The 11,259-nt window shown below is 40.3% G+C and overlaps 1 protein-coding gene across 1 annotated transcript; it reads right to left on the bottom strand.

The window, feature by feature from the left end:
- On the bottom strand, nucleotides 1–10,825 carry GHITM (growth hormone inducible transmembrane protein). Its single transcript, XM_071563674.1, has 9 exons — nucleotides 10,718–10,825; nucleotides 9,205–9,357; nucleotides 7,617–7,716; nucleotides 6,256–6,367; nucleotides 5,191–5,332; nucleotides 4,009–4,117; nucleotides 2,761–2,949; nucleotides 2,025–2,196; nucleotides 1–1,200 (listed from the first exon to the last, which is right to left on the bottom strand). Exons 2-9 carry the CDS (start codon nucleotides 9,331–9,333, stop codon nucleotides 1,113–1,115), a joined length of 1,041 nt encoding a protein of 346 aa, XP_071419775.1. The 5' UTR covers nucleotides 9,334–9,357; nucleotides 10,718–10,825; the 3' UTR covers nucleotides 1–1,112.
- Nucleotides 10,826–11,259: the final 434 nt, after the last annotated feature.

The raw sequence follows: 11,259 nt of genomic DNA, 5'->3' as shown, positions 1-11,259 counted from the left end.
TCAACTTGTGAGGCTATAATTTTATTGTTCATAGGTCAATACATAAACACAGTGTATTTACTAGAAACTGAAAATCTGAGCTGTGGACATTAGGTCAAAACATTCTTGGCCCAAGAACTTGTCCTTTATCCCAACATACAGCAATAGAGTTTGTAAATTTCTTACTGTTAAATCAATTTTACTATTAGGGAACATTTCTTTTAGACCAAGTTAAACATTTGGAGAAGAGGTAAACACACTAAAGAACACAACAGTATGGTAAACTTATGATACTGAGGTTTCCAGCATGCCATCCTCAATTCCCTCTTTCTGTGCCAATTGTACAAAGTTCCAAGAGATGAGTATGAAGGGCAACTTTTATCCACCAGTCCAGAAATACAGTCACCAAAGAAAGACACAGCTATGTTGCCATTTGATTTTATAAATCTAGTATCAAAATAACCTACCTATTATATGCAGTCAACATTAAAGCAAGGAATTCTCACGTGTACTCCAGAAAGGGACGAATTCATATGGTACAAATGTTGCATAGTTTCCGCATCTTGTCTCCTTTACACTTTTTGGTCACCTCACCTGTAAAATTCAATGCATTTCTGACAACTCCTTAAACCTTTTGGAAATTTCTGCTCAGGTTGAAGTAATTACTGCATTTAGTGTCGTATATAATTTATTCAGTTCTTAAGATGTCACTGAAACAAAATTTATGCAATCTTAACTGAAAACTGATGCATCTAAGCAGCTTTCCATGAAGAAGGTTGTGTTCCTACCTGAGTATGGGATACCAGTTCAGGAATTACTTCCTTTACTACTCAGCAACAGTAAAAGAAAGCAAGAGTTGAACTGCCATCAAACCCATTAAAAATCAGGTAAGACTGTTTATATATTAAAAATAATTTACTTTCCCAAAATAATGCACGATAGTTCACACTATTTGAAACACAGAGCTGGAAAGTGTTTGAAGAAAAACTATTAAGTCTGAATCACATTGCACTGAAATAATATGCTGAAATGCTTTAAAATTCTCACTTGGAGCAATACTGCTTTAAACCATGAATTTTATTTAATATGTGCACTAGGTAGGCTGTTGGACAGTTGCAAAGAAGAGTCTTGGTTTACTTTTTCCTGCCGCCCCCACCACCTGCAAGCATGGTGGCCACACGAATAAAGATGTTCAGTGTGTCGGTGTAGATACCCATGCATCTAGGAAACAAGAAATCAAAGTTAATGTTGAACAGAAATAGCCTTATTCGGCATTTCACACCGTTATATTTCATTTTAAAAGCTTTCATGAAGCATTTGTAACAAAACCCAAATATGATTGTCCTCAATGGTTAATACAACAAAAAACGCTTGCACTTTTCTTCTATCGCCTCTGCCAGCAGGAACTATTTACAGGAGACTATACTGTTCTCATACAGGAGCCCTATGCTTTTATACCATACTTTGATCTGTTTATCTCCAGGAATTATGAAGAAGATTGGTATTATTCTACTTTAATTAGACGAAAACAAAACCAGGGAGGTAAAGAATTCACCTAAGATCAGGTAAACATTTTTAAGGAAGTTACTTGTTTTCATCAGACTTGTTCTTTACTGAGAGTGCATTAATACTTCCTTCCCTATCTGTTGCACTGTTGTGGCTTTTTTATTTAGTGACAAAGACTATTAAATGACTATGGAAAGGTTAACATTTTTTGTATCAGCTGATACTGACAGGTATTTTCAGAAAGCAGTTAAAAATTCTCCCAGCAATGGTTTAGAAAACAAAAATACTTTTCAGAAGGTACTGCTGGAGGCATGTGACACCACACATTCAATTCTGTTTTTCACAATTCAGACAGCTGCTTTCAGCTTTAACTCCCCTATTTTCTCATGGTTATTTTTAAAACCTGTGATTCTTCACATTTAACAGCAGTACACTTTGAATAATAAACAAAAGGCTATTTTTAAAGTATACTTCAATATAACTTGGGAAAAATTCTTACACAGACACCGAGATCAGCTTCGCTAACACACAATACGTACGCATTGATTGGGTCGTATTTTGTTACTCCATAATAGGGAAGGGTTTCTGCACGCTTGACAACAAGCTGTGTATCGTAGAGCAGGAACATGCCAAAGAGCACCAATCCACCATAAACTGCTACTGAATACAAGCCGGCACCAAAAGCAGAAGTAGGAGGCAAGAACATGGATCCTGGAGAAGAACACACAATGCTGTTAGAGAAAATCACCTATCTGCTACTCTGAGTTAGGTCAACCTTCAGTTACTGTAGCACACATTTCTCAGTAAGTATTCAATTCTCAATTTGCAGTGTGTTTTTGATACCAAGAGCTTTAATACACACACTGAAGATGTCACACACAACCTGATCCAGTAATTTTGAAAACCCTAGGGAACTGTGCATTTTTCTTACATGAAAGTACTTCTCTCCCAATGACTACAACAAAGCCTAGAAACACATAACAGAGAACCAGTGGATTGAGAAATAAGATTTACTGTTTTCCCTACTCGCTGGCAGTAACTAAAAACACAAGCCACCACTATCAGCTGTTTGTCAGGCTAACATTTGCCAGAATTACAACTTCACATTTGTTTTTAAGAACAAATATTAGAGTATTTTCTGCTGTGCTAGAGCTGCAAGGGCTGTATAAGGCAAATCTTAACTGGACAGACCAGCCTGCAACAAAATGTGAGATGCAGCTTAGTAGCTTCAGTTTATAACCTACTTTATGTGACAGTATTTAAACAGTATTTTACCAATGGAAGAGGCAAGAACAAAGCCTAAGCCTATGCCAAGTGGTCCTCCCATGTTCAGGAATTTTTCACTCGGTGCACACATGGCCACAGTTGAGAGGCCTCCGACAATTCCAGCGGTATACCAGGCAGCTCTGATCAGCAAAGGACCACCCAGGAAGGCCAGAGGAGCCACCACTGCACCCATGACACCTACCCAAAGGAAAACAAAACACACGTAAGATCTGGAACAGCACGTCTCAAAACAGTATGATTATTTCCTCCACTGAGAGGACATGGCTCAATCTAAACCAATTACACAAGAAAATAATGCACTTGATTGTGCTCCAATCTAAAAGGGAGCACAATAAATTAACAATCTTAAGCTCCATGACCCACTTTTATTTAGCTCTGGAGAGTACTTCAAAGAGCTGGTCTTTGGAAAAAAGACTAACAAAAGTGGAGCTGCTGAGAGATACTTGCCATGGAGTAATCAACTATATAACAGCATTACGAGCACACAACACTGAGAAGCAGGACAGATTTCTAGTACAGTAATTAGTTAGGCAAGGAAGTCAGATTTTTTGCTAGAATCTTGTATGAAACCTCTAACTAGTTAATTACTATCATATTAGGTTGTTTCACTTAATAACAATTGCTAAAATAAACACAATCTCTTCTTGGCGGAAATGTTAGCTCTGGAGAGGCAGATATGATGCCAACGCCCAACACCCATGTGGCTTTGCTGAACAATAAAACATGTCTGTGAAAACTGCTTTTAAAAAATTATTGTCATTGTTATTTGAAGTAGGTAACCTTAGTGATAAAGTGATCTGTACTCACAGCTTACGTACCTGATGGACATATCTCAGATATAAACGAATACTAAAATCTCATCTTTCTAGTTTTGTTTTCAAACGCTTTCCTATCCTGTACCGCTGAAGAATGGTTAGCATAGGCAAAAGTGCCTACAGAAGCTACAGTGTCAGAAAGCAGCCACAAAACCAAATCAGTTAAGAAACCAGTTTGTTCTATCCAATGTGGCATATATGTATCTCAAGTTTAACTTGAGCATGACTTGTAGAAGATTATGAAAAGCACTAGAGTTAAGGACGTTTAAGAAATCTTCCCCGACATTCCAGAGATCTCACTGGTCTCTGAAAAATCTTGACTCTCCTGCAGCATGACTTTGAAGTCAAAGTTTTGTTAAAGTAAGAATCTGGTCACACTGAAGCACAGACATGTCTACAACAAAACACTAAAATTACAAACCTGAATGCATCATCCAAGCTGCATGTTTAGCTACTGGACTGTCTTGATAGGATATGGACCTGACCAGCATTCCAGCACCGATCATAGCTGCAAAAGTTGCACCAATTGCCTGTAGAAACAGAATTACAGAGCTCAAGCCAGCATTAGGACATACAGTCTCTGTTGCAACCTCCTAGTCTACATCTGAAAACAGCAACCTCATTGATAATTGGAGAGAGTTTTCACCAATTTTACTCCTGTAAGGTTACAGTCATACATTTGTAGTCTTTACAGTAATTTTCATTTTATTTTTACTCAGACTTCTAAGAATCCACGTGTAATGGTGAAGTCAGCAGTAATCTCTTAGCTGTGTAAAGTAAGAGAAAGAACATGGTTCTGCCTCTTACTCTAATTCTCATTAAAGTACCTGAAATGTGTCATACTTCCTTTTTTGTTGTACATTTCTCCACCCAAAGCCAATACTCAGTTCACATACTTTTGCTACAAATAATTTTTTAACCTCACTGCCTCCTCTTACTGACGATTCCAAGCAGAATTGTCCAGCACTCACCAAACTGGTCAGAAATGTACAACTTTGGTTTATCACCAAGGTTGCATTATTGAATTCATCTCCTTAAGTTATATAGGTGTTGGCATTTAACTATTATTGTTTCACTCCATTTAACACACTGAGCAGACAGATTTTTGTTAGCATTTTGCCTGGATGATTTGCCTACCAGTATTGTTTCAGCCTTGGCACAGAGGAGACAGCCTTCAAAGAGCTGTACAGGACAGTACAGGGAGGAGTAAGAATGCACAGGGACCTCAGTTTCCATATACAGACAGCCACACAAACAGTTTCATGAGCTTCAGATAGTTATTTAACAGAGGTCCATACTTGCACATATACAGCTGGTAAGGGTAACACAGCGTTTTATTTTGCTAATGTAGTTTATCTTTGATACTATCTTTGAAGTAATATAGAAAGTCCATGTCAGCATGCAACTAGAATCACCAATCTTAAATCACAAAATATTAGGATACCTTAAGAACCTTTATGGATAAGGACAGTAGTGTAAGTGGAATTTTGCCTTACTTTTCAGCAAGTGTTTACATTTCTCTCCTTTTTTGTTTTTTAATATCAACCATCACACCTGGGGGCATTTCTCAGTAAATACTTTTATTTTTATAACATAAACTCACCAGCCAGGAGCCCCGTGTCATAAGGCTCATGAGTGCTGGAGATCTGCTTACTGCTACAGCAGACAGTGCTGTCATGCCAATGCTTCCCGCAAAGTACATGTACGTGGACTGAATTCTCTCCTTCACATACTGTGGCCAAATACTGAAAAATAAGCAGTTATACACAGCTGCACGGTTAGAAATTTCTGAACGAAGAACAACTAAAAACACAATCAACCTGTTTAATACATTCATAGCTATGGTTATAAGGGAGGTTTCCTAACAGTGATGTGGTCTAGCAACTTCTGCCATAAATTTACTTTACAAAGGTGGCTGACATTTTCAATCTTGCTGGTATAGTCTAATATAACTCTGTAGAAACACTACAAATTACAAATAACGATAATTACAATTCAATTCTAAGGAGGAAGCAAACATGGGAAAATGAATAATCAATGCTTTTAAGTAGAGAAAAATAGAGAATGATACATATACAACAAACTGGTTCCAGGAAAAGAGCCTCTGGAATGTGCACTGGGTGTGCACCAGTGAGCACATTGTCTGCTGAGCAGCTCACAAACTGCTGAGTCACAGTGCACATGATTATCTGACACCATAAGACAAACGTCATTTTGAGAGCTCCAACAGCAGCAACAGACCTAGACATGAATGAAAGTTTCTGCAGAATCATTTACTCACACTACGGACAGAAAATTTTCCCCTGGTAATACTAAACTTAAATAGTGCATGCATTTTCTCCCATTTCACTCTTTTGACTCATTATTTCAAGGCTTGTGGAGCAAAAAAAATAGACATAGCTTACCTATGAAAAGCCTCTCACAGATAAAGCTGACAACCATTCAGCATAAATGTGGACAGCCACTTCCAAATACAAATGCAAAGTAAAGCAAAATGTCTCCAGCACACATTTCTCCCAAGCCCATGCTTATCACCAATCACCTTTTAAGTCTAACTAACTGTAAGGTTTTGGCATCAGACAGGGTTTTGCTGACCAAAATGCAATATACCCAAGTTTTAAGAACATGCTTATTTAAAATCTAATTAAAATTAAGCCATCTTACTTACGCAGCCCTTTCAATAGCTCCAATCTCACTGGACATGCCCATTCCATAGTAACAGAGGGCCCCCAGGCCAACAGCAGCCCCTCCAGCAACAATAAATTTCCCCAGGCGATCAGCTGTATAAAGAAATAAAAAATCCACACTCTCATGAGTGGCTTTTCTTCAATAGTTAACAATATCCTCACATGAGTTTTGCTGTATCTGGAATAGCTCATCTGTGTTAAGTCTTCCTTCTTAACACTTCACCAACTTCAGGTCCGTGCATCACCACTTTGTAATGAGCTACATGAGAAAAACTCCGTGTTCACCCCAGCCAATACAAGACAGTTTCACAAAACACAGTAAGAAGTAAGAAGTAAGAATCCCAGCTAGTAACATGCCAGGTTTACTGACCTTCATTACAGTGATGGGATTTTCAACACAAAACCAGTTAACAGGGTCTCCACTGGAAGAGTTCAACTGTCACTTGATTTTGTACATGATTTCACTATCCAACTTGCTATAAAACAGCAGAAAAACTAGATAATGGGTCCTTTCCTCTCATTCATCTGCCCTTAATGCTTGTTCCTTCATGGGCTTTTTGGTAGCAATTATATCTAAAGCAGTTTAAAAAGGGATTTCCAGAGCTCGGTAACCCCATGTGATTTACCATCGGTTTCTACTGTCTGATTTGTGCCACAAATCAATTACTGTACAAGCATAAGCCTCAATCATAAACATTGCTATAACTGAAGAACAATTGTAACTAAATACCTTCAGTTGTGTAACTCTAAGACTGCAACTTTTCCTAATGCATGATAGTCAATACACTATGTAGCCGATTTACATATTCTATTTGTCAATTCAATACTATCATTAGGTATTTTTACAAGTCTATTCTGCTGAACACTGCTACCTAAAAATCTCTCTGTAAGCCACAGAAATTACAAACACCTACGTGTACCAGCAAGAACAGTAAACCAACATCTTACACCACTGTAACACCAAAAACATTCTTTTGCAAACTGGACACGCTGTAGAAATTTTTTTCTGTAAACAGTACAAAGACATCACACCGCAACTGTACCTTATTTTTTAATAGCTGCAACCAAGTCTCCTTTAAGAGACAACCATCTTTGACTTACTAGTTGCCCAAACCAGCTTAAAGAGAAGGAATTTCTCTATATTGTGACATATTTGCAGCTATAAACTTTACAAGGAAATACAGCAGAGAAACTCTCTCCAGTTGTTTTAAGAGTAGTAAACAAACTTACATAAGAAACAATATTCTCAGTCTCTTTAATGATTTGTAGAAAACATATTCCTTCAAGGAAGTTTTAAGTTAAAGTTCAAAGATACTCAGTACTTGAACCAGAGCTACTTTACCTTTAAGTGCAGTTTCTGCAGATGGCTCAAATGCTGCTTCTTTAACTTCCTGGCCAAGTTTTCCACGCCTTACACCCGTCCTCACTCTGGTGGCATAACACTGTTAGATTCAAAGTAGCGTAAGAAAGTTTAGGTGAAATAAAATACAAATGTTCCTACCAACTTGTGTGGTACACTTGAAATTGTTACTTAAGTCTGTGCTTACCTTCCAAACATGTGAAACAACTGTGTTCAAGGAAAACAAGTTTAGGAACCTTTGTGAAAAACATTCACATGTTCTACGAGTATGGAACCAATGCAGTGAATCCCCCAAGCTGAAGTTTTCAGACTGCATTTCTTGTACCCTTGTCCCACTGCACTAAACGCTGCCACAAGCCTTTCTGTTAAATGTAAAAACATCCCTTTTACTTTTTATTCTGAAAAAAAATATTTTGGTTTCTGCGTAAAAACACTCTTTAAGTAAACATTTTAACTTAGGAAATATTCTTGCACAACACCTGTAATCTAAAGATGCTAAATTTGGAAAAGTAGCATGAATTCTTTGCTTTCAACTCTAACCTTTACAGAAGAAAGCTTGAACAAAGGCATATAAGCTGAAAACTGTAAAAGCTGACAAACGCCAAGTAACTATTGTATGCTACCTCAAGTCTTAATAACCTGCAAAAGCAACACCGAATAAACTCATATTAAAGTTCAAAACCAACTTTTGACTTTTCCTTACCGTTTTTTCCAGAAAAATTTAAATTAAAATTGCATCTGAGCAACCAAGGACTCACTCAAAGTTGTGAATTGAACACTAAAACTTAAGATCTACAAATATTGCTCATCAGCCATTAGAGCACTACAATTCAGGAGGTCTACCAGAGAGCTTTAGTTCTGCTGCGTTTAGAAGCCAACAAAATCTTGCCCAACACTAGAAAATTTGCACATGCACAAAAAACCCCAACACATCTACAAAGTCAGAATGCTTAACAGGAAAAGACAAAGGAGGTGAAGAATTTGCCATTGACTCTTTCGGCAAGAGCAACATCCCCTCACGTTTCTGAGTTGCCTGGGCAGAAGGCACATCTGCAACATCTTCTCTCAATTAAAAATAAACAGTGTCTCAGTATAATGTCAAGCTTTTAAAGTTGCTGGTTTGACCTGTGATTGTCTTGCCACAGCTCAGAAATAGCTCTAACATGGGACACAGCTCTAAACACATGTTGGAAATAAAATCATTGAAAAGCAAGTTTTTACTGTCATGTTGTGTTTAAGACTGTAACTTGGAAACAGGAAGATAAGACAAGAATTTCTGTTACTTGTACTTTACACGGTAAGGCCTATCCATTGCTAACTGCCTCCTTATTTTTCCCATTAATTTCAAGAGAGAAGTAACTGGAACAGAAAATATCACTTCAATTGCTTTAAAAACCCATGTTCTGACTGAGCAGTGTTCTTCTTTCATAAATTAGAGCAGGCACCTCAAAGGAGCAGGAGGCTTGCAATCATTCAAAGCAGGTACCCCATGCAATGTGATTCTTTTTGCAACACACTCAACCCTGTGAAGTATCTGCAGCTGGGGCCATCAGAAAGGGGATTACCTTACCTGGTTAGGCTGCCACAGCCTGTAGACTTTTATATTGGAGTTCCTCAAGGCTGGGGAAGCCTGAGTGATGGCAGGGCGGACAGTCTGGCATGACAGTGCCCTCAGGCACACCAGCCTTGCAGCCAGCATGGTTGCTCAGGTAACACACTGTTCCTGCAAATACACCAGAAAATAGATTTTACTATTTTGTTGGGTAGTTTTCAGACAAGGTACACTTACTACTTATTCTCAACTATAACTATAGTAAATAAATTATAAAAGTTTGTAATAAAATAACATTATCACTAAAGTACTGTATTAAGAGGTAGAACCCTCTTAAATACACCATTTAAATCTGTTTTACTTGTATTTGTCTCCCATTTCCATCAGAGACCTCTCTCTCACAGCTTATTCAAAACCAGAACATACCACTTGTCATATAAATTAAATCAAGACCCTTTATGTACTTAAATTTGCGTTACTCTGGTAACTAACCTTTACTTTGAGACATAACACTGCCATGGAGTACTAGAACACTCTACCCTCCAAATAAATATTCAAAAATTTGCTCCAAATTTACTTGAATTCCAACTAAGTCCAAATCCAAATGAATAAATAGCACAACATATGTGGTGGAAAAAAGTTTTAGGGAGATTTTAAGGTATTCTTTAAACAATGAGTTGGCTTTGTGAGCATGGCACTCAGTCAAGGTCACAGCCGGAACAGGCTCAGATCATCCTGTGCAGTTCTGCCGAGGAAACACGGACTGTCCTGGGCGGGCCGGGAGCAGCAGCAGATACAGCCTGAGTGTTCCAGAGGGAGCATAGAATTGACCCCTCGCTGCCACAAACAGTGCACCTTTCACAAAACACCCCAAGGCCCTGCAGTCACACACACTTTCATTACGAACGCCCACGACCTCTGACCACCTTTATTCAAAGGTCATACCTTACGCCTATGCAGTATGACCTAAGAGTATTCTAAATAAAGATAACCTTAATACACGTGAGCCAGAACAAGCACAGCACTAGGCAGCTCACATTAACCAGAGAAGTGAGACTGAGAAATTATTCCTGTTGCTAGAAAGTCGTCTTGTTCTGAAGCGCAGTTATGAAATCCTGGTTTCGTAAGGGCGACTATTTTAGGAGGTACGTCCCGATTGTCCCCCCGCACCCGGCTCTGCCACCGGGACTGTGGGCTCTGCAGAACTCACAGCGCCAACTCTGCGATCTTAGTCCTTTTTTTGGCGCGGGGGGGGGGGGGATCTGATGTTCGGAGCAAGACAACTTCAGGCGCTTTATCAGTGGCAAGGCTGAACAGCTAAAGCCAGAGCAAACGGCACCGACATTGCCGAATACTAATTGGCCACAACCGGCACTAACGTAACGCAGCGCTGCGCCCGAACCCCGCCCGCCTCAGCCTGGCCGGACCGCGGGCCCTCCTCCCTCGCTTTCAGCCCGGCCACAGCCCCTAAACCCCCGCCCCCAAAACCCGCACCAGCCCCGGCCCAAACGCCGCACCGGCCCCGCCGCACCTGCTCGCCCGCCCCGTTGCGGCACCGCGCGGCCCCAGCTCCGGCTCCTCGGCGGCGGAACTGACGCGTGCTCCCGGCGATTGGCTCGCTCGCCCCACGTGACTTTAAAACTCCCAGGTGCCATTGGCTGGAGGCGGCGGTGAAGCGACGTGCGGCGGCCATCTTTGAGGCGGGCGGGGAAGGTTCTGGAAGCCGCGGGCGGGGTGGGGCCGCCGGGCCAGCAGGGGGCGCGGCCCGGGAGTGACGGGAACGTGCGGAGGGGGGAGTGGGGCAGGGATGTGGGGGTGTGATGGGTCTGTGTGTGAATGGTACACGGATGTGTGTGTGTGATGCAAGTGTGTGAATGGTACACAGATATGTGGGTTGGTGCGGGTGTCTGAATAGTACACGGATGTGTGGGTGTGATGTGGGTGTGTGAGTGGTGCACGGATGATAGGTGGGTGTGATGCAGGTGTCTGAATGGTACACAGATCGGACCCTGAAGTGCCAGCCGTGTGTCTGTGCCCATGCCCAGCTCACAATCTCTGTGTGTGAATTTGAGC

The sequence above is a fragment of the Pithys albifrons genome, chromosome 9 (assembly GCF_047495875.1).
Source record: "Pithys albifrons albifrons isolate INPA30051 chromosome 9, PitAlb_v1, whole genome shotgun sequence".
Lineage (NCBI taxonomy): Eukaryota > Metazoa > Chordata > Aves > Passeriformes > Thamnophilidae > Pithys > Pithys albifrons.
The sequence above is the reverse complement of the archived record's forward strand: the minus strand, read 5'-3'. Positions and strand labels throughout refer to the sequence as shown.